The 27,101-nt window shown below is 55.8% G+C and overlaps 1 protein-coding gene across 1 annotated transcript; it reads right to left on the bottom strand.

The window, feature by feature from the left end:
* Positions 1-197: 197 nt before the first annotated feature.
* RANGAP1 (Ran GTPase activating protein 1) lies at positions 198-26,515 on the bottom strand. The gene is made up of 16 exons (XM_030855838.3): positions 25,797-26,515; positions 23,559-23,708; positions 19,259-19,386; positions 16,378-16,437; positions 14,789-14,968; positions 12,442-12,576; positions 10,346-10,504; positions 9,224-9,337; positions 8,759-8,858; positions 8,589-8,673; positions 7,380-7,518; positions 6,254-6,373; positions 4,530-4,632; positions 3,518-3,606; positions 3,126-3,247; positions 198-1,109 (listed from the first exon to the last, which is right to left on the bottom strand). Exons 2-16 carry the CDS (start codon positions 23,668-23,670, stop codon positions 1,040-1,042), a joined length of 1,716 nt encoding a protein of 571 aa, XP_030711698.1. The 5' UTR covers positions 23,671-23,708; positions 25,797-26,515; the 3' UTR covers positions 198-1,039.
* Between the last annotated feature and the right edge of the window lie 586 nt (positions 26,516-27,101).

The following is a 27,101-nucleotide window of genomic DNA, read 5'->3' as shown; positions in this document are numbered from 1 at the left end:
TCACAGTGGCCATGCTGAGGTGGGACCCCAGGCACCAAGACCTTGAGAACAGCCCACTTTAGGTGAAAAGCTTCTCAAGTCTCCGCTGCTGCTACACATGACTTTATTTGTGAAGCCCCGGGCACAGCCCAGACACACAAAGAGCATGAGAGGAAGCAAGGTGTCACAGGGCATGCCCAGCCCCCACCCGGCCCCTGCCCCAGATCCTTAAGGGTGCCCAAGATGCAGCTCAGGCATCAGTGGGCCCTGGCCCTGCCCCCCCAGGCTGGAGAACAGGTTTGGGCCTGCCCAGATGCCCCCTCCAGCTCAGCACGCAGGCCTGTCACAGACACTTCCGCAGCCAGAGAAGGGCCCACCGGGCACAGAGCCGGCACCGTCCAGGCAAGTCCAGCGCCTAGACCCTAGCGTCTGCCCACTGGCTTCTCTTCCTGTCCACACGGTGTGGGTGCCAGGGTCTTGCCCTCTGCTCGCGGCCCCACGCACAGCAGTCTCTGGCCCTCGGGCTGAGGGCTCAGCACAGCGTGGGTGGATGGTAGGAAGAGTGGCAGCTGCAGGACCGGGACTTGGCAACAGGAAGCAGAGGCAGCCATCGGGTGAGCAGCCCCAGGCAGGGCAGGAAACACCCAGCCACAACACGGAGGGAACAGCACACGGACAGCAACACCCCAGGCTTTGGTGCAGCCCCAGAGGATAAGGAAGGCGAGGTGGGTGGGGACAGCCACCAGGGCCTGGCGCCTGCGGCACAGATGAGCAGAGCGTCCTCAGATGGCGGTGAGTTTAATGGCAGAGCAGCCTGCAGCCCTTCCGCCTGGGGGCCAGCTCCCCTCCAGCGGGACCAGGGCCAGGCCAGCAGGGAGACGTTAAAAATGCGAACCCCGACACGAAGCACACACCTGCACATACGCCGCACCAACACACGTACTCAGGAGACACGACACACGCGACAAAGACCCTCCCTGCTGCTGGCCAGAGTCCTTCCTCTGAGTCCCTTCCCAGGGCACCGGTCCAGGCCGAGGGATGGGGAGAGACCAGATTACGTCTAGACCTTGTAGAGCGTCTGCAGTAGATTGTGGCGGGCAAAGGAGCAGGATTCCAGGGCGCCATTGGGCCTGCGGGGAAAGAAGGGTCAGCAGGTGGGGCGGGCACCTCTGGGGGCCAGGAAGCTCAGGCTACAGCAGGGCCAGTTTCCCCCGTGAAGATGGAGTGGGGGCCGTTTCTGAGGTCAAAATATACACCCGACTCCATCGTTCTCATTTTCACAGTGACTTTGCAAGGGAGACGGTAGCTCCCACCTTCTGCAGGTGGGGGTAGGTGGGGCTAAGAGGGGCGGGTGATACACCCGAGGCCACATGGCCTAGAGCTGGCCAGAATACAGGCCCGCCGAGCCGGCAGGGAACCTGGGCCTCTGCTCTCCACCAGACAGGCTCTCCGAGGCCTCTCCAGTGTGCACAGGGCCAGGGAGCCCTCAGCAGCCGCTAGTGCACATATAAGAGTGGACCACAGGAGTCCCACCTGGGCCCCTACGAGTAACAGGTTACCATCAAGATCATTAGTCTCACTGCAGAGAAAGAAACTGGTGAAAGATGCTCAGGGGGATGGGTGAGCCTGTGGTGCAGCCAGGACCGAAGCCCACAGACACCTTACCTGGTCCCGTCCAGGCTTGGATCCCAGACCACTGGGCTGGGACTTGAGGGAAGGGGGCATGCATATCACTCCACCGTCGCTCAATCACCCCCAAGGCCTGGGGGCAGCTCTTACCAAGCCCCCCTCTTTTAAAGTGGAATAGACTGAGGCCTGCACTGGAAGGCAGGCAACAAGCCAGGAGGAGGCAGCCTGTCAACTGACCATCAAGGGCGAGGGTGTCCATGCCCAGCCCAAGGGCCACACAGGGGATGATGGGAATGCAGAGCGAACAGTCCCAACCAGGGGTTGGAAGGAGACAGAGGGAGCCGGGCTTCGTCAGGGGTTGGCAGGCGGGGGCTAGGGCCACCACGTGGGGACACCCCAGACAGTCCGAGCGAAGGCCCACGGGTTGAGGCAACATCTCCTGCAGAGGGAACAGGTGTGGGGAGAGTGCACCTCGCTGCGGGGAGGCCAGGCTGCAGCCAGCACGAGATCCAGGACCAGGGTTTGGACTTGCCCTGGACTCCAGCAGAGGAGCAGCTGCAGTGCAAGGGGCGGTTTGGGTGGGGGGAGTGTGGTGGCAGAGAGGGGGGCAGACACGGCGAGGGAGTCAGGCCCAACTAAGGAGGCGCTGCTATGCACACGGAACTAAGAGATGTCAGGTGGCAAAGAGGCCGAGGTGCCAACTAGGTCCTGGGGGACCGGCGCATGCTCCTCACCCCCCACCCCAGGCGGGCTGCCCCACGACACTTCGTCCCACGCTCTAAGCACCCTGACTGATGGTCTGGACCCGCCAGTGTTACATGTCCCCCAGGGTGCGGGCACCTCCTTTCTCCTACACCCCCTCCCACTTTCCCCCAAGGCGACAACCTCACCCACCCCTTGGTTGGGCAAATGGGGAGACTGAGGCCTGGGGATGGCCGGACGTCAGCTGGGGGCCACGCAGGGCCTCAGTGAGGATGGGGACAAGCCTCCCAACCCGCCCCTGAGGGGCCCTGAGGTCTGGAGGCTCCTTCCTACTCGACTGTGGCCAGCGCCCCACCTTTCCCAGGACGCTCCAGGAGGAGGCCAAGGTTTCGTGTGTCTGGGCACTTGACGTCCCCAGGAGAGGGGCCTGCGGCTGTGGAAGGCCGAATGGGCAGACCCCTTTGGCCTAGGTAGCTGGGGGAACGAACACAGAACTGCTCCCAGAGACGCTGCCGGGTACAGGACCTGGGGCAGCAGCACGACCGTGGGCCAACACCTCCTTTGACCCGGAGCTCGCTTCCTCGTCTGCAAGATGGGGCCAGTGCACATCCCCTGTCTCTCTCAGGGAGACACTGTCCCCGAGCCCTGTGTCCTCAGCTGGGCACAGGGGTGGTGAGACTTAAACACAGATGCCGAGAGCCCGAGAGGTGTGAGGGCCTCTGACACGCCCCAGTCACCAGGCCAGGGAAGCCTCAGCTGACCAGAGGCCTGCACGCGTGGTCACCGGCCGCGTGAGCTGACGAGGGCACACTCACTTGGTCACGAATGCCAGCAGCAGAGGGGCAAGGGCCTTGGGGAAGTACTCCTGCTGCACCATGTGATTCAATGCCATCAGGGGGCCGTACAGGTTGGCAATGGCCTTGATCTTGTCTTCACTCTGCAAGGGGAACACACAGCAGAAGGCAGCGTGAGCTTCAAAAGGTCACCTGGGGGACCCCAGGTCTCCACCACCTGGCCCCTGCTGACAGCCCCACGGCCAAGGTCAAGCTGAATCCTAAATCCTGTCACGAAGGCCGAGGCTGCTTAAGCAGACCCAGGCCTGGGGCCAGTGTGGGTGACAGGCCCCGGCAGGACTCGAGGTGCGGGATGCTGCTGCCTTTGGTGCACCCCCGCCCCCCCCCCGGGGCCCGCGCTCCTTCCAGCGCACCTTGAGCAGCCCCATGTGGATGAGGAGCCTGGTGAGGAAGGCATTGGAGTTGAAGGAGGATGAGCTGAAGGCCTTCTTCATCAAGGTATCTGCAAGGCAGAAGCAGCAAAGAGGCCTAAGGGCCCGCAGCCCCTGAGCACACAGGCTGGGCCCTGTCTCCTGCGCTCATCAGGAGGTGAACACGGGGGGTGGGATGTGGACACAGGTGGCAGACTGAGGGGACAGCTAGCACCAGGCGAAGGGCTCAACCTGCCAGCTGTGATACCTTGGCCCTTCTCTGTCCTGGCCTCACAGATAAGACGGGCTTGGGCAGAGATTAAGTGAGGCAGGTCACCGCTGGGGGAGGTTTCAGCCATTCTGGGGGTGGGGGAGGCATGGCCAAGGGCCCGCAGGGACCGCCTGGGCCCCTGCCTCCGAGCGAGCGAGGCTGTTCTGGGAAACCGAATTCAGGTAACCCGTTCCCACAAACGCCCACGGTGCGGCGGGGCTCTCAGGGAGCAGACACGGAGACTCCCACCCCCACCCCACCCAGCCTCCCCTCCCATGGACCCTCCCGTCTCAGTGTCACCGACAACCCTGGAGAAAGCCTCCCAAGTGTTTCCACTCCCTTCTACCTTTTCCCTTCCCCCTCTGCCTGGCCCAACCTGGCCACACTAGAGATCCTGGGAAGCCTTGGGAAAGATGCGGGGAAAGCAGGGGAACCTCCAGGTGGAGGGGACTGTGTGTGCACAGCCTCAGAGGTGGGGACAAGGGCTCGGCTCTCATCACCCCTCCTCCGAGAGGTCCGACCTTCCTGCGGTGGGCGCCACCTGGCCCGAGTTCTCACCGTATAGAACTGTATGGCTTTGGGAAAGGCCTCAGTTTCCCCAACTGCAAAAAGCAGAGAGGCGAGCACCCGGCCGGCTCTAAGGCAAGAACCCAGTGGAAGAGCAGGTGAGAGGAGAATGTTCCGACCCGAGCCCCGGGGGCAGCGAAAGGCAGGAGCCATCCGGGCCCCACCCACCCCACGCACCTACTGCATCCTGCACCGCCGACCTCACTGTGGCTTCGTCCTTGAACACGGAGGACACCTTCAGGAAGGCAGAGACCACCTTCTCCGGATCAGATGTGTCAGTCTGAGGACACAGGAGACAATGGCTGGTCACCAGGGGTGAGAGCCCCAGGGCCTTGGCACACAGTGGGGATGTGCCTGTGGCTAGAGGAGGCCTTGGCAAGAAATGGGCCTTCAATAGGCAAGGACAGGTCCTGCCTCGCCCCACGCTGTCTCCTCAGAGCCTGCACGGGCCCGGCCACAGCAGGTGTGCACACACACTGAGAGAATTCACGTTAAAAATCATTATCCCTGTGACCCGGAGATCCCCTTCCTGCAATCTAACCTGATGAAATAATCCAGAATGCAAACGATACTTAACACACAAGGAAACTGACCTCAATTTCCCTGACGACGGAGAAAAGTGGAAAGAATGTGAATCCACAGAAACAGTGGATGGCTTAAGTGCTACATCCACTCACTGAGATACAGGGCACGAGAAGAGTTTTACTGACACAGGAAAATGATGAATGGTATTAAGTGAAAAGGTGGGCCACATGGAGGTTTGCATCATATAATCTCATTTATCATGGGGGAAAAAAATAAGAGTACAGAAAAATATAAACGGGGGATAAAAAGCAAAAATATCAAGGCAGCTCTGCGAGTGGCCCCTTTTATTTCTCTGCATAGACATACCTCAGAGATACTGCGGGTGTGGCTCCAGACCACAGCAATAAAGCAAATACCGCAACAAAGCGAGTCATGTGAATTTTCTGGTATCCTAGTGCATTGTTTAAGTCTGTTAAGTGTGCAACAGCATCAAGTCTAAAAAAGCCACATACATGATTTAAAAAGCACTGTATTACTAAAACATGCTGTCATCTGAGCCTTCAGCAAGTCATAATCTTTTTGTTGGTGGAGGGTATGAAATACTGTGAGAATTACCAAAATGTGACGTTATCTAGAGACATAAAGTGAGCAAATGCTGTTGGAACAATGGCCCCAATAGACGTGCTCGACACAGGGAAGCCACAAACCTTCAATTTGCAAAAAACGCAGTAACCGTGAAGCACAGTAAAACAAGACGTGCCTGTTTTTATCATTTAACCTCTGTAAGCCTCAGTTTTCTCGTCGGTAAAATAAGAGTGGAAGGGTCTACACTCCGGTTGCCAAGAAGGTTAGATAAAATCATGCCCAAGTATTCAGAGCAGCAGCCAGCAGACAGGAGGTGCTCGATAACTGTCTCCGAATGAACGAAGTAACAACCCAACCAACGAACAAGTGAGGCTGGAGCAAGAACGCAAGTAGACCGGGACCTGCACAGGGGCCGGGGGCGGGACAGCTGTTCTAGAAGCAGCTGGTCCTGCAGAACACACAGAGGGAAGCCTAGGTGCGTGTGCTCACATGAGAGTCCTGGGAAGATTCCCGAATTCCAGTCATCACTGAGGTGCCACAGGCTTACCCTTCCTCGCAGCCCAAGTGTGTTCGCAGTGGGCGCAGACATCTGCAACCACTGGTCACACCCATTTACACGTGTGTGTGTGTGTGTGTGTGTGTGTGTCTTACAAAAAAACAACACGTGGTAGTCCCCGCCCCCCACATCGACAGTGCCCCGCCCCCCCAAATCCCGTGCTCTGCCTGAACCTTTGCTCTGGCAGCTCCGGAAGCCAAGGCCGGAACAGGTCTGGTGTCGGAAGTGCTGTTACCTGTTGGGCTATCAGCACGGAACTCTTGGGCCCGAGGCGCAGCAGCTTCTCCGGGGAGGGGAAGGCCAGGAAGGTGGAGACGTCTGCAGGAGGCGGGGAGGACAGGACAGGAGCTGGTTCCTGGGGGACAGGTGGCACAGGTGGCTCTGTAGAGGTCCAGATCCAGACTCCTTACCCAGAACATATGCCCCTCATGCAGGCCAGTCAAGGCTCAGAGTCCAGAATTCCCCAAAGTTCCCCAAGGGTGGGGTGCCCACAGATGCTGGCCCTGGTCGGCTCCTTGTGTAAGAGCCTCTGGGGTCGGGGCAAGCCACCTCCCTCAGACTCCAAGAGCCTGGTGCAGCCAAGTGGATCCTCGCCATGACGTGTGATGCTGCAGAAGCGACTCCAGGGCTAAAGTGGCCTCACCAGGAACTAGAGCCTCAGGCCGGGTAAGCACTGCTGGCGAGCACCAGAGGTGCCCAAAGAACCAAAGATGCCCAGCCATTTCTGGAACTGCTTCCATAAAACTGGACAATAAGCCAAATTCAACAGCTGCTGAATCTGTCCAACCCAAAGTCCTCCCAAAGCTCTATTTGGGAACCTCTGAGGGAACAGACGTAGCAGCCCTGAGTCCACCAGCCTCCCGGCCAGGAAAGGAACACCAAGTGTCCAAGCTGAGTCACCAAGCCAGCCAGTCTCTGGAATGGGGGCCATCCTTATGGGTCACCAAGATGAGTAGGAAAAAAAACTTCTAGTTATGCTTGTTTTTTACCCTATTCTTTTAGAAATACTTACATACCCCCAGCACAGTGGAAAATCCTGTATAACTTTACAGTTGGCCCTCTGTATCCGCGGATTCAACCAGCTGAGGATCCTGCAGCACTGCAGTATACAATTACTGACTGCGTGTAACGTAGCAGCGTCACGTGTGTTATAATTTGTAGATGAATAAACACATCTAGACTGAGGTACGTACAAATACAACTACGTTGGGATGATTTCCTCTTTCCACAAAGAGTGTGCAGTCAAAACTAGTTTGCAGTCACTGCCTAAGAGGATCCCACACCCATGACCCCCGTGAAAAACGTCTCAAGATTTCATGCTCGGGGGACCAGGGCTCTGATATGGCAACCACGGGACTCACCCCACCGTCAGGATCCAGCATCTTCCTGGGCGGTGCGGTCGGCCGCTCCCTTCGCTCTCCCGGCTGTGGCTCCTCCTCCTCCTCCTCCTCCTCATCCTCGTCCTCGTCCTCGTCCTCGTCATCCTCACCCTCATCATCACTGCAGAGGACAGGGTTGGCTAAAGCAGACCCTCCCTGCCCAGTGGCCCACGATGGCTCCGAGAACCCAAAGGCCCCAGCTGGGCAGGAGCCTGCACAGGGCGAGGGGCGCAGCTGCCGCCAGGGTGGGGACACGTAGAGTCACCAGGGAGCCCATCCCTCCTTGCTCATCACCCAGGGAAGCCCACGCTGCAGACAAGGAAGACCTCAATCTCGTCCCTGTCCCAAAGGAACCCACGGCCCCACTGGGGAGACAGAGAAGATGAAGAACACCGCCTGTCACAGCTGCGGCCCAGGGCCTGGCAGGAATACTGCCCAGGCTGAGACGCCCAGGACTGTGCTACCCACATCTTGCTGACCACAGGAAGCTATGGTTAAGGGCGAAGGAGGGGTCTGCCCTGCCTCTGAGGAAGGCTGTTCCATGTCCTCTGGACTGGGAGCCCCTTGAGCCCACCTTGGCATAGCTCCTAGCAGCGGCACTGGGCCTGGCCCTGAGGGACACAACCGACGACCTGACAAGTGAATGAAGCCAATGCAGAGACTGGAGAGGCAGGCGGAGATGGGTGCTGAGGGCTGAACCAACTCCCATCCCGATCGAGGAGGCAGCCCCCCACCACCCCACCCCCGGCCTCTGTGAACCCAGGAAGCCCCACTCGCCTGCATCAATCTCCTCCTACAGTCAAGCTCTAAGGCTGGTTTCAGGAACAATGCCGAGCCCCCCCGACCACTACCCACGCGTCACTACGTCACTGCTGCCCCACCTTGCCCGTCACATCACCTTGATGATCAAAGGTCATCCCTTCAGAGGCCTCCCCAACTCACCCACTCCAAAGGGTGACCGATCTCAGCCCCCATTTGTCCCTTTGCTGAACATGTGATAACTTGATTATTCTGTCTCACTCCTTGATCCCTCGCCCGTGGCAATGAGGTCTCGTGAGTCAGAAACCTTGGCTGTCTTACTGTCATATCCCTAATGCCCAACACAGTGCCTGGCACATCACAGGGACTCAACCAACGTTTACTGAATGAATAAAAGTAGTAACAAAGGAGCCACTAATCCAGATTCCCCACCTGAGGGACGCCAGCACCTTGGCCATGTTGAAGCCATCCAGCACTTCCTGGAGCTGCTCACAGCCTTCTTCTCCCAGGTTGTTGCCTGCTCGCAGGGGAGGGAACAGAGGGTCAGGCCGGGGGCTGGGGCCCGCCCGGCAGGCCTGGGCCGAGGCCACCACCCCTATTACCATTGAGGTCCAGTTTCTCCAGCTCCACCTTGTCAGCCACGGCCTCAGCAACAGACAGAGCAGCATCCCTCTTGATTTCACCAAATGACAAGTTCAGCTCCTAAAAAATAATGGGAAGGGGTAGAGGCGGATGATAGAAACACGGGCCGGGAGGCCTGCCACTACCCTGAAGCCTCCGTTTCCCGCTAGTTAGGGTGCAGTATACTTCTGCTATATTGCAATGACCCGTACCACTCTCCTCCTCCTTTTTGAAAAATGAGAGACTGCAGCTCAAGAGGGGTGAAGAGACGTGCACGGAGTCACAGGCGGAGGGTGTAGAAGAAGTGGGCTATCAACCCAGGCCACCTGCCTTTGAAGGCTACAACCCTGCCACCTCCCCCCACAGCTGCTCTGCCCGCGCAGCTGTCACCCCGAGCGTGGGGGAGCCTGGACCCCGGAGGGAGGAGGCAGCCAGCCAGCCAGCACCTTCAGCTTCGGCAGGCCCCCGTGGACGGCGTCTGCGATGGCGACGGCGCCCTTGGAGCGCACCAGGCAGTCCCCGAAGTTGATCACCTCCACCTGCCGCAAGGCCTTCAGCGTCTGCGGGAAGTGAGGACCAGGGTGAGGGCCCTCCTCGAGCTGGTGCCACACCCCATATTGGTCATCACACCCTGTCCCTCCTGTATCCAGTCTGGGGGACTCATCAGCTCTTCTTGTTGCCCCCAGGTGGCCTCCTGGCCTCCGGCTAAGCCCCGTTCGTGGCTCCCTGTTACTCACAGGAGCACGTCTCAAGGAGTCAGCAAGGCCACAAGGACTTGCCTTCCCCCTCCAGCTCCTCCAGCCCTCCAACACACCTCGAACCCTGGCCTGTTCACACCAGGCCCAATGGAGCACGGCTCCTGCCATCTCTGGGCCTCCCCACGTGCTGCTGACCCCTCTGCCTGAAACACCCCTCCCGCCCTCCTTGTCCAGACAAAGTCCACTTGTCCTGGAGAACTTGGCCAAAATGTGACCTCCTCCAGGAAGCCTGCCCTGCGTCTGACTGGAACTTCCTGTGTGCTCCCCAACCCTTGCACACGTCTCTGCTAACACCCCACGGCAGGCCTACTAGACTCCTGTGGGGTCATGGGACACCCAGCCAGCCACTGTGCTCACGGCCCTGTGCTGTTGCCGATTAGCTACTTCCTCCCCTCCTCGAATTAGGGCTCCTTGAAGGCAGAGTCTTTGACTCAACTGTGTGTGGCCTGCACTTAGGACAGGGATGGGCGCTAGACAGGGGCTCAATCAACAGCTGACGAAAGAATCAGTGAGGAAACAGGCTGAAGCAGCCTCCAAGAGGCCTCTGAGAACAAAACCAGCGCCGACAGCCAGGGTTGCATGAAGGCAGCTTAGGATGTGGTGGTATGGACACGCAGAGCTGCCCAAAAGGGCACAGGCTAGCTTGTGACATACGCCCCGCTCTGGAGATGTTCACATGGCTGAACCCATGGGATACACACCAAGTGGGCGGGTAGGAGGGAGAGCAGCCACCTGCTGATGGGTCCACCACAAAGGCAGCAGCCAGACCCAGTCTCCGGGGCCTGCTCTGGCCCGGCCGCACCCCCTCACCTTGGCCATGGCCACGGCACCCTTCTCAGTGAAGGTGTTGTCGTTCAGGTTGATGACCCGCAGCAGGGGGTTGATGGCGAACGCCTGGGCCAGGGCAGTGACACCAGGGTGATTGATCCCGTTCTGCGGCATGTGGACCTCCTCCAGAGTCCCGATGATCTGCGAGGAGCAGGAGGGAGACAGGTGGGCCCCCAAGGAAGGGGGACAGCCCCAGGCAGGAAGGCAGCACTACACATCAGACACCAGAGGGACCTGCCCGTTTGGGGCCCGTTCAGGGCATGACCGCTTCCGCCTCTCCACAACTTCACAAGGGAGACCGACCTGGGATTAGGATCACCACTAGACAAGAGATGACCAGGCATCAGAGGGGCTACGTAACCTGCCCAGGGTCACACAGCTCTGAGCACAGGTGTCTTCGTCTGGTACCTTCTGCACTGTGGGGACCCTGGGCTCTGGCCTGACAGTCAGCCCTGGCTCTACTCTATATAACATAGCTCTGCTTGGCCTTTCTCTCTTGGGGCCCTACTGCCTTATTTGCACAATATAACTGGCATCCCACACACCACCTCCTTTTCTGGGGGCGAGGAGGGTCTTTCGTCTCTCACTCTGGCTTTGGACGCCTCCCTTTCTCTGCCTGGAACTCTGTCTCCTTATGTTGTTGGCATTTTCCTGACAGGCCGACTCCTCATGCATTCAGCAGCTCTCATTTTGGATGCCTCCTCCCTCCAGGGAGACTTCCTGGATCAACCCCCCAGCACAATCCAGGGCTCTTCCTCTCTGCCCCCAGAGCACCTCATCCTTCCTCTGTCATGGCGCTCATCACTCTGGAGTAGCGAAGCCACCTTCTCGTCTGCACCCCAACAGCCCCCAAGAGCTCTAGGAGAGGCCCACGTCCCAATCGCCACTGCTACCCAGGACTGAGGACAGGCGGGCATAACTCTGTACCCAGGCGCCTTCTGTTGTCTCTGGGCGCCCAGCACAGTGTGGGGGTTCACAAATAAATACAGGCAGCCCAACTGAGGCACATTCCAAGTCAGGGCCTCTTAATATTTTCTGTGCCATGGACCCGTCGGGCAATCTGGGAAAGCCCCAGGGCTCCCCTCCTCAGGATGATTTTAAATTTTAAGTTAAATTATATAGAATAACAAATTCATTCGGAAGACAATTATCAAAATACTAAGAGAAGCTGCCCAAATGTGTGCTGTAGTAATCTATGTACCTCTTAAGGCAATGAATAACAAGACCTAGGTGTACCATCACTGTGATCCTAATGTACGAGAAACAAAATTTCTATCTATCTCTAACAGCGATCACTTGACAGGAAAGTATCTGTGATTTCTCCTGGTAACAAAGTTACAGGAATTTCTAAAGCTGCTGAGGTTTACTGTCTATATTCACAGCGGAAGGTAACACTGTATTTAACTCTGGTAGTGATAACAATCATGCAATTTCCCCCCAGCCATGTTCAAAGACGCCCTGAATTCTACCCACAGACAAGTGGGATCCCATGGACCCAAGTTAAGCACCCCCCCTCTGCTTCTAAGAGCACCGAGGACGCCTGCTGAACGATGTACCCCGTCCCAGCACATGGAGGACAGCGACCAAGGGAAGGGGTGCAGAGAGGGCGTAATCTTTAATGTCACCGTGTCTATGAGGTGACCAGGCCACTCCAGCTACAGAGGAAGAGGCAGAAGCCCCTTGCAGCCAGGGGTCCAGTAAGACACAAGGCCCTTCTCCCCTGCAACGTCCGCTCTCTTGAGGCAGGTGGAGTGCCGGAAGCAACAGGACCACGGGGGATGCTGCTGTGGCCTGAGCATGGTTAATGCTGCTAGAATATCGTCTGCCAAAGGAAATGCTTAAATTAAGAGAAGTAGGAGACAGACCCCCAATTTCCTAGCCCATGGGGCAGGTGCAGCCCTCTCACTAGCAGAGACTCAGCAGTGTCCTGGGCCCGCTGGGAGGAGCAAGGGCAAAGCAGAGGGAGCAGCGGGGACAAGGACATCCAGGGGCGTCTCATCCAGCCGCGGCTCCTGCTCCCGCCCTCCCCGCTGGCTCAAGGGCAAGTCTGATGGGCTCCACGGGCAGAAACCACTCACCCCAAAAGCCTCTGCTAAGGCAGTGGCTCCGTCGTTCTCCAGACGGTTTCTGCCAGCCATGAAGACCTTCAGGGCCAGCGGCTTGCCTTGGGCACTGGACTTCCGATGACACTCAGTCAGAGCTGCTGCCAGGATCTGGGGGGGAAAGGCAAGGGGCCCGGGCCTAAGGCAGGAGGCCCTGGTCTTCAACAAGCCATGAAACCCAAGGGTGGTGGACACGGGGACGAAGAGCTGTTCAGCAGCACAGCATCATACCTCACCCACACCCAGCACCCTGCAGGGACAAGGGCTTTGACATCCACCACCGTGTCTGCATGTCTCGTCACCCCATGGGGTTTAGCCCCACAGCAGAGATGGGGAGCCTGAACCCGGGAGAAGGGAGACACCAACACTGAGTGGCCAACCTTAAGACAGGTCCTGGGGAAGGGGCCTCACAGCTCGCTTTACTGTCAGAAGCCCTGTCAGGTGGGGACCATCGCGATTCCCACTCTCCAGCTGAAGAAGCTCAGGCTCAGAGAGCGACAGAAACTCTCCTACATTCACTAAGTGGCAGACTCTGCACAGAACCCAAATCTTCCGGATCTTCCAGCATCTCTTCCACGCTCCACGATGCCTAAGGGGAGCCGGCGGAGGAGAGCAGGGCCCCGCCGCACCCATCTGACACATGCCCGTGCTCAGGCCAGCCACACGGCAGGGGTCAGCTGCTGGGGGTGAAACCCTAAAATCTGGTTTGCCCTGACCTTGGGGTGGTGCCAGGAGGTAGCCTCTCTCCCGTGACACCAACAGAGCAGGAGTTTAAAATGCTGTCGGTTGCTAGGTTGGAACTGGAGAGACCAGGGTAAATAAGACATCGAAGATTCAGGGGAAGTGCAGCAGAAGAGAGGTAACGTTTAGAGCACCTACTAGGTCTGGAGCACTCTCGGCAAAGGTACTTTCATGCCTTGTTTCAACCTGAAGACGGGCCTGGGAGGCAGGTGGAACTGGCCTTACTCTATGACAAGGAAGCCGAGGCTCAGGGGGAGGCACATGAACTGGCTGAGCTCCCAGAGCAAATACGCGGAGGAGCTGTGACCGGCAGCTGGGTCAGTTTGCCTGCACGCAGCTCTGTTCTTGGGGCACGTACAGGACACGGGACACCACCAGCCTGACTCCGTGATGGTGGTGGGTCACGCGTGTGCTCAGGGCAGAGACCGCCAACTTCTGCTGTAGACCAGCCTCAAGGAATCTTTGCAGAGGTGGCTCTCCCAGCACATCCCACTCTGGGCTGGGCTGGACCTGTCTTCAGTGCTGATGCAAACATTTTTATGTCTTAACACATACAGCCTATTGTCCCCTAGACTGGAGGAGCGCTGGCTGAGATGGGTGCACGAGCATGACCTGCCCTCCCTCCTGCGGGCAGGAGACAGGCCGTCTGCAGGGGTGGCCCCTCTGGCTCCTCAGCCTGGGCCACCGCGAGCATCACGTAGGTGGCTCCTCTTGCTGCTCTGACCAGCCGTGTGGATGCAGGTTCAAATCCCACATCCGTCCCATGCTAGGTACATCATCTGGGGTGCTCAACCCAACATCGCTAAGCTCAAGTGTAGTTATCCGAAAACATGGGGACAGCGTCACCCACCTTTCAGTAAGGGCGAGAGAATTAAGGTAATACATCTTCAAAGAGAAGATGTCTCCGTTCGCTGTCTGTTCCTATGTCCTGGCCCTTTGCTCCTTTTGGTCAGAACGTGAGGGAAGGAGGATGGGAATGCAGATTGGTGCTCAGCCTTTCTAGAATCTAGGCCTAAAGCAGCCAGAATGGACCAAGAAGAGAATAAACAGGGCTGGCCTCCCTAGGTGCCTTTCTACATGGACCAGCCTGACTTGCTGGCAGGATGGGGGAGGCACCCTGGGCAAGGTCCTAGCCAGGAACAAAGGTGAGCTGTGCCCAGGCCTCCCAGAGTGGTTTCTCTTTCTGGGCTCCCTCTCCCACGTGCACACGCCAGGCCTTACATGGCTCTGCCAGCTGTTCTGAGGGCACAGCAGGTCTAGTGATGCCCAAGCCCTGCATTCTGCAGAGCCAGCAGGTCGGAGTACGTATGCAATACTGCCTATGTGTTGCCAAGGCAACACAAGAACTGAGGATGGTTGCTTGGCAACCCCACACTCACAGATTCCATCTCCTCTCCCCACTGGCCACAGGCTGCTGCCTTTGAGGCCCTTCTCCTTTGAAGAGAAAAACAACAGGCCAACCATCCCAGACAGTGGGTGGCCAAGGGCACATACTTCAGATGGACACAAATGTAGCAGGGGACTGGGCAGGGAGGGAGGCGGAGGACAATGGGGATGCGGGGAAGGGGGCTGCCGCACCCACCTTGCCGCCACCGACACCCATGCCACAGTTGTTGAGCTTGAGTTCGTGCAGGGTGAAGCAGGTGGAGCTCTTGAGCAGGGCCTCGAAGCCTCGCACGCCGTCGGGCCCGAACGCGTTGTCACTCAGGTCCAGCTCCACCAGCTGGGCCCCGGCTGTGATGAGTCCCTCCCCGAGTGAGATCTGGGCACAGAGGGAGCTCATGTCCGTTTCACAGACACGGACAAGGTGCTGCGTCTATGCCAGGCCCCCCCTGCCCTCAGAGGGCATCCAGGCTGGTGGGGAACTGGCAGAGACACAGACCATTTCATTATAGAGCTGATCATGTTATATCAGACTGAAAACCCTGCAGAAGGCTCTTAAATCACCCAAATCAATTTATTTAACCTGCCCTCTAACCCCAGCTTCCCCTGGTTCTCGTCCATCCTTTGAGGCTGGTATCTAACTGGAGCAGCTCTCCAGGGGCTTCCTAAATCCCCCACCCAGGGAGCCCGCCCTCCAGGGCCTCCATGGGGACACCTGTCACAACCTGGATGACCCTTAACTGTCTGCCGGACTGAACTGCTTTGGAAATGAGGTTGGTGCCCAGGCATCTCAGGAGCACCAGTGCCGGCTAGATAAATGGAGGCCTGAGAAGGCAGCGCCGGCACATGGACAATCGTGCCAACAACTGACCACGAACCTCGCCCCAAGGACACTCTGGGCTAGGAGGATACACTGAGAGGCTGCCCGCTGCTAGCCCCGCCCCCTTCCCTTGAGCCATGTTCTGTCCTGTGACCCCTCCTATCCTTCCCACAAGTGCGCCTGTGCACACACAGGCTGGGAGCTCCACCCAAGAGGGGCTGAGCCCCAGGAATGGGGAAATGGAAAACAGGCAGAGGGAAGCCACCCACGATGAGAACCAAAGCAAAAAGAGTGGTATCAAATGTAAAATAGATAGCTAGTGGGAAGCAGCTGCATAGCACAGGGAGATCAGCTCGGTGGTCTGTGACCACCTAGAGGGGTGGGATAGGGAGGGAGGGTGGGTGGGAGGGAGAAGCAAGAGGGAGGAGATATGGGGATATATGTATATGTATAACTGATTCACTTTGTTATAAAGTAGAAACTAACACACCATTGTAAACAATTATACTCCAATAAAGGTGTTAAAAAATAAAAAGAGTGGTATCGGAGAAAGGGAAGGACCGGAGGGAGACAGGACAGCCAAGGCAGCCTGTGTGCAGAATGAGGTCGAGAGGGACCACAGGGTGCAGGGGAGGGAGGGGCCAGGACGAGAGGGGTAATCACGTAGGGAGTAAGATCCATGCTGCTTGCGGGCGAAACCACTAAGCTCAAGAGTGAACCCTGGGAAGTGTCTGCTGTACTTCCTGTCACCGGGCCGCCCGGTCTCACAGGGACTCTGAGTCCTCACTTCCTGGCTCCTGCTCGTCAGGACACAGGCGGAGGCTGTGCTCGCCTGGCTGCCTTTTCAGCATCTCAGGCACCCACAGGGCACTCAGTCTCCGGAAAGAAGAGGCCGTGAGACAAAGTCCTGGGAAGTGCTAAAGGGGTCCCTGCAGCCGGCGGCACGAGCAGAGGCCCCATTCACTCACCAGGGCAGGTGGGATCTCAGACCGCAGCCTTCCCGTGAACATGTCGCTCCAGTGGCATCGCTTTGGAAAGAGGAAGAAAAGAGTTAGCTGAAACCCTTGGAGGTGGCCTTCGGGCAGCCCCTTGTCTCCATAGACTTGGATTACTGAGCACAACAAGACTGCTGAATTGGGGTGAAAAGTGGGACCAGCTCTGACCGAAGCTAATAGGACCTGGCAGCCCCTAAGGACCATGGGGGAATCAGCAGAAGTGTCAGGAAAACGTGCCATCTGTCCAACCCTCTGGTTCTCCAAGAGGGAAATCAGGCTGAGAGGGAAGGGACTGGCCCCAGGCCCGCTGGCAGGGCAGTGGCAGGACCAGGACCAAGACACTAGACTCTTGGCCCACTACTTCTCCCCAGTGCTAGTTTCCCACACTGTGTGGGCCACAGCGACATGATTTTGGGCAGTGGAGGAACAGAAAGGAAACAATACAGGATCCAGCAGTGAGGAAGTTACTCTTTTTTTAAAATATTAATTTATTTATTTATCTTTTTTTGGGCTGCACTGGGTCTTTGTTGCCGCGCGTGGGCTTTCTCTAGTTGCAGTGAGCAGGGGCTACTCTTGTGTTGCGGTGCGTGGGCTTCTCAACGCGGTGGCTTCTCTTGTTGTGGTGCGCGGGTTTCAGTAGTTGTGGCACATGGGCTTAGTTGCTTCGCAGCATGTGGGATCTTTCAGGACCAGGGCTCGAACCCGTGTCCCCTGCATTTGCAGGCGGATTCTTTTTTTTTGCGGTACGCGGGCCTCTCACTGCTGTGGCCTCTCCCGTTGCAGAGCACAGGCTCTGGACGCGCAGGCTCAGCGGCCATGGCTCACGGGACCAGCCGCTCCGCGGCATGTGGGATCCTCCCGGACCAGGGCACGAACCCACAACCCCTGCATCGGCAGGCGGACTCTCAACCACTGTGCCACCAGGGAAGCCCTGCAGGCGGATTCTTAATGACTGCGCCACCAGGGAAGTCCCGGAAGTTACTCTCTTTTCAAGTCTCTTTTCAACCCTCCTGACCACCTCTAGAAGGAAGGCTCGGTTTGGGGCCGGTGGGTCTCACCCACCTCCCCACTTCCAGCTCATCTGCCTTTCTAACGAAGGGAGAGCAGGCTTCAGGCTCAGAGTCTCTGGATGGCAATGGCCTCAAACTAGAATTGAATAACACTCTTTTATTTCCTTTATGGTAAGGGATGCCATTTTCCAGTTATAGAAGGGATCATGTTTGCTTTTAAATTACTTCAAAATGAGCTGATTTAAAGGAAATATTAAGTAAATGTCACAAAGGTAGTGGCCACGTGACTGGGTCATGTATCATGCTGGCCAGCAGAGTTGAGGCTCCAAGCACACAGCCCTACTCTCTAACTCTGGTTGCTGTGTCCACCAAAATATCAACTCTGGCAGCTCTAGCCTTTCCTGGGCCAAACCTGGAAATGATGGGACACAGGACAAGCAACTTTCCCCTGAAACCCAGTCCTTAAAATGTATGAACTAAACCCAACCTTAAGTACAAGAGAAGTTGATTTTTGCAGTAGAATTCTCACATCCTCCAATAATGCAAATCACTAACATACCGAGAGGCATTCTATATGGGTCTGCTCAGTGAGTTACACCTGCACACAGGTGCGCAGGGTCAGAACAGGTAGCCACAGCCTGAGCCCCTCCCAACAGACAGTGGCATCTCATCCTGAAGCTTCCCCAACCCAACTCTGATGGGCTGAGGTCAGCATGGGGCTCTGGGGCACAAGGCTGGCTTCTAGTCCTGCCTTAGCTGATGCAGGCCTGCCACTCCCTGTCTCTGACCCTTTGTATCTTATCTTTGAAATAGGCTTTAGGCCTCAATGATCTCCAAGTGGGCAGCAGAGCAGTCAAGAGACTGGGATGGTATCTGGGCTGCAATCCTGAGATGTGTGACCCTGGGCCACACTTTCCTCATCTGTCAAGACCTAACTTGTGCACGTGCTGCAAGAGTGGAAATAGCAACTTATCTCGTATCAGTACTGTGGCCAGAACAGCACCGGTGTCAAGGGCAGCTCTGGCCCTGCCGCTGCTCCCACCCTGGGCTCCTTCCAGCACTGAAGCAGGCTTGAGACACTACATGGGGCGATTCAAGGCCCTGGGTCTACACAGGGTGACAAGATGCATGCGGTATTCCCGCGGCTCAAGCTCTCTCACTACATGAGCCTGCATGTGGCCACCATGGCAACATCTCAGGGAGGAAAAACTTCTTTGCATAAAGGAGCCCAGTTTCAGAGCTGAGTCCAATGCAAGGCCTCATAATGCAGCAAATAAGGTGGTGGCGCTGGGGCTTGAACCTAGGTCCTTGGATGCCAAAGCTCAGCTGCTGCGGCCTCCATGCCCGGGCCACCTCTCCTCCGTTCCTGTCCTTCACAGGTCACTGAGGAGAGCTGAGTTCTTTCATAGGAAAATGTCCCAGCTTATGCTCAGGACAGGAGGCCCTGGGCAGGAGAGCAGAGACAGTCCTGACTTGGCTGTCTGTTAACCTGACCGTGATCTTCCTGAGGGAAACAAACATTAAGGGTCACTCTGACAACGAGCTCGGGGCCCTCCCTGGACAAATCCGCTCCGTTTCCTCTCATGGCCCAGGCCCTGTACGCCTCCCCTTTCAGAAAGCACAGCTGTACCACGGAAGGCGCATCCGACTTGGAAACGGGAATACGGCTCAGCCACTGACCAGTGGCAAGACCCTGGGCTGTTTCCTCAGCTCCCCTGAGCCTCAGTTCCCTTAACTCACAAAATGGACTTGAGTCGCCTTAAGGGTTAATGACATCGGCCGTGGGGCTGTGAGCGGAGGCTTGTCCCCAACCAGTCTGGGCCTACTCGCCCTGCAGACCTCACCTTCAACTCCGACTTCTTCTCCAAGGCCTTGGCGATGACCCTGGCTGCTTCCACGCCCACCGTGTTGCCCTCCAGGCGCAAGGCCTCTAAGCCGTCGAAATCTTCAATCTCCTTAATCACGTCTTTGGCTGCCCAGGACCAAAAAAACAGAACCTTAGACTTCTGGAGCCACGAACGGCAGAGGCAGGAGCTGAGGCCCAGCGACTACCTCGTCACTCACAACTCCAAGGGCTACGGTGCACCTACTGGGTGCCAGACCCTGGCTCACCAGGGAGACTTGGACCGGCTCACAGTCTAGCAGGGGACATGGCTACACAGAAAATCCCTCTCTAATGAGTGTTAAAACAAGGTAGGCATGAAAGGCTTGGGAGGCAAGGGAAAAGGGGAACTGGCTGGTTTGGGTGAAGAAGGTGCTAGGCACACCTTGTGGGTTGTGTGTGCGTAGCCTGCCAAGAAGGGGAGTACACCAGGCCAAGCAGGGAAACGGCACAAGTCAGAGGCCAGCAGGCACAATGGCACACGTGCTTTCATGGTGAAATGACTCGCGTGTGGGGTGCTCACTACTGTTCTGTTTCATTATGATGAAAAATTCCATACAACCTAAATGTCCATCAGCAGAGGACAGGTTAATTCACTGGGATACGTGATATAAATAGTTACACTGATGTCCTTATGAATGGCGACACAGGTGATTACCTGACTTGGAAAATAATCATGTTATAGTGGTAAGTGAAAAATTAGGTTATCCAGTGGTGTTTGGTCTGATCACACTTTTAAAATGTTGTATGCATTCTCTCTCACACGCACACACTGAGGTCCAGAAACCAAATGTTAAAGGGGTTATTTCCAGGTGGTGGGATTCTGAGTGAATCTGTGTTTTTCCAGCACCTGCTCAATATATTCTCAATGCATCAGGTTAGAAAGCAGCTTTTAAAGTATCTGTAATTATGATCTCAATTATTTTAAGAAAAAAAAGAGGAACTCAGCTATGTGTTTAGAAAAAAAACAAAAGACCAGAAAAAATGCATGAAAATTAAAAGTAGTTATATCCCTGGGCTGTGTTATCATGAAGATATGGTTCTTTTTCCGTCTTTCGATGCTTCCGTATTCTATAATGAGCATGTATTAATTTCACAATCTGAAAAAAGCACGCAGTTTACACGAAAGACAAATCTAGTTTGGCTGGCACAGGATGGAGCGGGTGACGTGGTAGGGAAGAGACAGAGGAGTGTGAGAGAAGAGAAGAACACACAACCGGAGGGCTGTCGGAAAGCTTGTGACTTGCAGCCCATAAGGGGCTCCCTGAGAAGCCTCCACACGCGCCTCCCTCCCCTCGCCTCCCGTGCAGCAGCACTTCCTCAGGAACCCTTGCTACTGGCCAATAACCGGGCTTCACAGCCTCTGATGTCTCATGTGCAGCCTGCTACAATTTTACACTCATCTGAATAGTTACTTTTTATTTTTTTATTTTTTTTAGTTCCCCCGACCAGGAGTTGAACCCACCCAGGCCCTCAGCAGTGAAAGCGTGGAGGCCAACCAGGGAACTCCCGTGACTTGATCGTTATACCATCTTCCTTACTGGGTCATGAGTTTGTGGAGAAAGGGACTCGCTTTGCCTCTGCTCACTACCACCACATCTAAAGGTAGTTACTGTTGGGTCTAGTCTACAGCTGAGTGAACTGAGACACAGAGAGAGTATGCAAATACCTACTAAGGTCACACGGACAGACGGCAGTGACCAGCACTCGTTTCACAACAAGAAAGACTGGACAGGTATGAGACTCCCATTTTCTAGAAAGGAAAGCTGAGGCTCCACGGAATGAAACCACCCTGCCCAGGAGTTCAGGGAAAACGGCAGAGCTGAGCTTCAGACTGGTTTTCCAAAGCTGAACCTACGTGCTGCTCCCCAAAGCCTTGCTTCTGCACAACCAAGGACTTCATGCAGGGCCCTGGTGGAGAAGTCCCCGAACCTCTCTCCATACTCTGGAGCTGCAATTCCAGAGCTCCAGATGCCCAGGCCTCCCCTGCAGCTGGCACTTGGGGCAAGGGCTGGCATGGCCTCTCAGCCCTTTGGAAGATTTGCTCCAAAAGGAAGTCCCCCTAACATCCAGGGAATGGCCAGGTCACCAGGAGAAAGGATGGCTGCTCAAGGGAATGTTTATACCGTTCTTAGAAGGAAGGCAACAGAGATGCCAGGGCCCCAAGGGGAGCCGTGTAAGTGACACAGGTACAGAGATCCGAAGGTACTGCACTTGCCACAAGTTTAGCCTGGGGAGAGTCACAAGTACAGAGTGAGCGTGGAAGGAAAAGCACCAAAATGGGAAGAGCAGGTACAGGAGAGGGTGGGGGTCACAGCTGAGTTGCCCCTCTCACTTGATATTCAACCCATACCTCTGTTTAAACTCAAAAACAGGTGAGGGATGGGCCCCAACCATCCCTGAATAACCACCGACTGTCATGAGGCTGCATGGAAGGGATCTGTCTTTTCAGCCTCTACTGCCTCACAAAGTAACAAGTTCCAGGTACTCTGCTATGTAAGGCAGCAAGAACTTTCTTTGATCCTTAAATGACTTACTAGGGAGAGAAAAGGCCCTTGTTCTAATCATCAGCTTCACGGCCTCCCCTCACAGGCCCCTACCCTCCCTGGACCTCACCCGCTCACTCCCAGCCCAGATAGAGGCCCTTTCTGGGCCCACGATTAGGCCACCAGGCACCTCAGTACAGCATTCAAGGGCCTCTGCCCTGGTGAGATGAGATTCTGACTTCTCTTCTCTCAAGCCCACCCTATGTGTCTCAGCTCCTGGGTCAACTCACGTGCAGTGCCCTTCCTCCTTCAAACACCCACCTCATCCATAGAATGACTTCCTGTGCCCTTCTAAGCTAAAAGAGATCCCTTTCCTCGACGTCACTTCCCAGAGCTTTCTCTTCATGTCTCTCCGAGCACGTTTCATCTTCTCCCTCCTGTTAGTTGTCTGGGTACCTCATTCCTATTCCAGGTAAGGAGCTCCTGAGACGCCATGGCTATAAGCTGGCCATCCCTGATGACCTCCAAAATGGGAGGCAGCATATCCAGCCTGAGCTAGTGAAGTCATTATGTGCATGGATTTTAGGACCAGACAAACCTGAACTTTCTTCCCAGCTCCACTACTTCTAGCTGGGCCTTAGGAATGTCCTATCACCTCCCTAAGCCTCAATTTCCCAATCTGCAATATGGGATGAAATCTACCTCAAGGCCTTTTGGGGGGGATAAATTGAGATACTCTTTGTATGGCACTTAAGACTGCCTGACATAGTGTTAATGACAGCATTTAATAGCAAATTCATGCTTACTGAGCTGAGCTGAACATCTACTGAGAAATACCAGAACAGGGATTCAGCTGGACCTCTGATAAAATCCCAGCTCTGCTATTTACCAGCTGTATGACCTTGGGTAAGTTACTGAAGTCCCCCAAGTCCTTTTCTCCTTATTTATAAAATGGCAACATTTTTACCTCCCTCCCTCAGGGATGATGCAAGGATCAAAAGTGACAAAGCACAGGGAGAAACTCTAAATTTTAAGGCCCTACAGAGACATTAGGAACGTGCATCACCACACTTCCAGCAACCCAAGGAAGGACTCAAGCAGTCTCTGACCTGGCAGAGGGGAGCACGCCTGCCTGCACACCATGACAACCAGGCAAGTCCAGACCAGTTTCCCTGGTTGGGCCAGAACCTCAAGAGGCCTTACAAGTACTGATGTAGGTGCCTTTGCTTCCAGATGCCAGGGTATTCAGGGTTGATCAGTGCCAGCCATGCCTTGGCCAGGGATGGTGAGACAGGGTCTGCCTTCCGACTCCTCGTTCTCTCCAGTCCTAATGCCTGTTCAGTCAGGAGCATCCATCCCTCTCCCAGGGCCCTTCAGCTGCATGGACTAGACCTCCCAAGAGGGCCTGGATTGTTGTTTTAATGCATCTGCATGAGGGCCTCAGCTCTGGGGAAGGTAACAACTATTCCCAGACCAGCTCTGGATCTTGGGGGTGAAGGTGGGGCTGGATCTGAAGTAAGAAGTCAGGGCTGTATCTCGGGACTGCCGCTAACTGTGGTCCCTCATTGCCTACCATCCCTTCCAAGAGATAAAGGGGCCCTTCCCACCTTGCCAGCCTGAGCTGTCACCAGCAGGGATGCCTACCGTGTGCTCATGGGCAAATCATCTTTGAGCCTCACTGTGCTAGGACAAATCGTGTGATAATGAAGCTAAACCGGCCTGACAAGTGGGAACAGTAAGCGCTCACTCGCTGGGCCAGTCTGCACGGGAACTCACCATCTTCTGCAGTGTTGAGTTTGAGGCTCTTGCCCTTGAAACTCAGCTGTCCCCCGGCCACCTGGGTTTTGGCTAGCGTCTCTGCCAGCTTGGCAATGTCTTCAGAGGCCATGCTGGCCACGCTGGTGGGCTCCCCTGGAAATCTGCAACCTGAGGAGGTCAAAGTTCATTAAGAGACAGGATTCTCCGGGTGCCTCCGGGTTGGGGAGGGCAAGGTAGGACATCAGCCATTTCAGCTACCTGACCCCACCTCCCCCTGCTAAGGAAATCCCAAGCCCTAAACCACTGGGAGAAATGAAAATAGCATTTGGGAAAGAACAGTTCTAAAAAGGTGGAGGTTTCAGCCTCTGAGGAGTTACCATCCGACTACAAGTCCTCCTCTGCCCAACTGCCCCAGCTGGGACACCAAGCAAAGCCATGTGAGTTGACTATTTCCTGGGTCCCCAGTGAATGGCAGTCAAGTCCCAGTCTGATGGCTACAAAGAGTCTACCCAAAGCACACACAGCTGCCTGATCATCTTGGCTGCTCTCTGTCTGAGAGTCCCATTCCTCAAACAGGACATGGATGGCTATGGGATCCAGGTCATCCATCCCAAAGAATGCCCCACCACCTACGGTGGCATGACTCTCTGGGTGTGGGGCACGAGGGTCAGCCCACTGTACGTCTGGTTTCAGCCTTGGCCAGGAGACTGGACAGCCCATGGTGGCCAGACTTCAGGGGTTCCTAGGAGACCAGAAGTCTCGACATCACAACAGCCACCATCACAACAGACCAAGGACAGAGTTGCTGAAAAAAGGAGCTTCCAGCCTGGAGTTCAGCAGACTGGAGTTCAGCAGACTGGCAGAAAGCATCACTACATTTCCCCAAAGAGGAATGACAGGTAATCAGGGAAGAACGAGGATATGTAGTGTCTCAGATAGTGATAAGAAAAAAATAAACAGGGAAAGGGGTAAGGAGTTTTCTTGTTTTTCTTGGGGGAGGGCTGCCATCTAAAATAGAATGGTTAGAGAAGGTATTATTAATAAAAAACCAAAGACTTGAAGGATATCAGGGATTGGGTCATGCAGATATCTGGGGGAAGAGCATTCTTACAAAGGAAGCAGCCAACGCAAAGGTTCTTGTGGGGGAAGAGGGGTGATTAGAGAAAGTGCAAGGAGGCCAGCTGGGCGGGAGCACAGACAGGGAGGGAGAGAAGAGGTAAGAGATGAGGAAAGAGAGTCAACAAGAGGCCCGAGTCACAAAGGCCATTTTAAGAACTGTGGCTTTTACTCTGAGTGACAAAGAGAGCCATTGGAGGGTTTCTAGCAGAAGAGAGACTGTGATCTGACGTATGTTTTGACAGGATCACTCTATCTGCTGCATGAGGCAGGGCATTTCGAAGCTGCTCCAACAATGAATGAGGGGATGAAACTGAATATAAAATAGCCTCAACCCCCCCCACTTGAGTTATGGAATGGGACAATTTAAGGTTAGAAAAATGGTGGTGAGGCCTCCAGATGGAATAGAAACACAAAACTTCTCAGCTGAAAGAGGGTCCATTTCTCAGTCCAGTACATACATACACACACACACACACACACACAAACACACCATCCACTATAAACACTAGGAAATTGAAGCACACAGTGGTGAACTGGTTGGTCCAAGGTCTGCAAAGGACCAGCGGCAAAGCACAGACGAACGGCAATTACACACGCTCCTCTCCATTCCGCGTAGGAGCGTCGCAGATTTTCCTAGGTGCACATCCACGGCTGCTGCCAAGCGTCAGCAGAGACTCACGCTGGTCCGGGGCCTGCGGCGCCAGCCCAGGCCCTCCGCGGGTGTGGGCCTATTGGGAGGCGGCAGCGGGGGAGCGATGCGCGAGTACGGGCCGCAAATGACAGCCACGCTGTACGGGAACCCCATCCCGGATCCCAGGCAGACGCGCACCGCCCCCAGATGACACCGACGCTAACAGGAGACGCCACTGCTGGCAGCTGCGGGCTGGGCGGCCAGGGTGGGCCTGACGCCCTCTCTAAGCCTCAGTCTCCCCACTTGTGAAAAGGGCCAACGCCCCCCAACTCCCTCACTCCCACCCCCATCGCGCTCTGCCATCGAGGGCACAGGGGAGAAGGCGGAGGGGGCACGCACAGAGTGCTCGGGGCCACCACACCTTCCTCGTCCAGTTCCAGGGCCGCGCCGCCCCCCGCCCCAATCCCAGGCAGGTGACAAGAAAAGGAAAGGGACCCCGACCTTACCGTAAACAGGCGGCGCCGCCGCGTGGGTCGACCGGAGCGCGTACGTCGGTCCGGCGGGGCGGGGACTGATTTAGGGTCCGGGTCAGGTCAGGTGGGGGTCGCCGCCTCCAGTCCAGCGGCCCCGATGCCCAGCCCACTTGTCCGTCAGCTCTCCGAGCGGTTCTCGCCGCTCGAGCCTCCAACACCACCTGCTCCCCGCACGGCGGCAGATGATGGCGGAGGAGGAGGATTTTGAAAGCCGGCAGTTTCTTTCCTTCGATTTGATTTGTTGGAGGCCAAGGCCGGCTTCCCTTTCCCTCGCGCGCGTGGCCTATCGGGTATGACAGTCCAGTTCTCCGGCGCGGGGCGCGGCAGGACGCCGAAGGACCGCGCGCTTGAACTATCACTCCCGTGATGCACCGCATCCTAGAGCGCCTCGGCTCGTCCCTCTTTGCCCTCCCTTTTCGGCTTCTGGTTCTTTCTCTGAGAGGCCACTGGGCGGTGTTTAGCCGCGAGCTCCTAGGGCGACTACAGTTCCCTAAACGCCTTGCGTCCCGACCGCCTCAGCCCTTCCGGAAAGGTTCACGTTCACGTAACTTTATTGACAAAGGGAGGTACTGCCGTAGGCTCGCGCTACATCGATTCGGCAAGAACTAGGTGTCCATTTCCTAAAGGGAAAGCCTCGCCTATTTTGTCCCATGAAATTGGAAGGACGTTCGAGGATTTCACATAAATAGCCCCAAATTGCTTGATAATTAAAAAGGGGGGGGAGGGGGGAAATAGTAACTCTATAGTAGAGAAACTGCCACACCACCTTAACTAAGTGGTCCACATTAACGTCAATAACGGGACAAACTGACATCCATCGCACACCTCCCGCTGTGATGTACTGAGAAGGATCACCATCCATTCAGCAACGCATAAAATTAATCGTGAGGAAACATCAGACATACCCAACTGAGGGACATGCTACAGAATAACGTGTTTGTGCTCTTCCAAAAATGTTTGTGTCATGAAAGACAAAGAAAAGCTGAGGAACTGTGGCAGATTAACGGAGAGTAAAAAGACACGATGATTAAATGCAATACGTGGTCCTGGCTAGGATCTTGGGGGTGGGGATGGGGGGGAATTACTATAGAGGGCAATATTGAGACAGCAAAATTTGTATGTTGGATCATAGCATTGTATCCACATTAGACTTGAATTTTTTTTTTTTGGCTGTGTTGGGTCTTTGTTGCTGAGCGCAGGCTTTCTCTAGTTGTGGCGAGTGGAGGCTACTCTTCCTTGTGGTGTGCGGGCTTCTCATTGCGGTGGCTTCTCTTGTTG

This window comes from Globicephala melas, chromosome 10 (genome assembly GCF_963455315.2).
Source record: "Globicephala melas chromosome 10, mGloMel1.2, whole genome shotgun sequence".
NCBI lineage: Eukaryota > Metazoa > Chordata > Mammalia > Artiodactyla > Delphinidae > Globicephala > Globicephala melas.
Note: the sequence above shows the minus strand (reverse complement) of the source record. Positions and strands in the feature narration are given on the sequence as shown.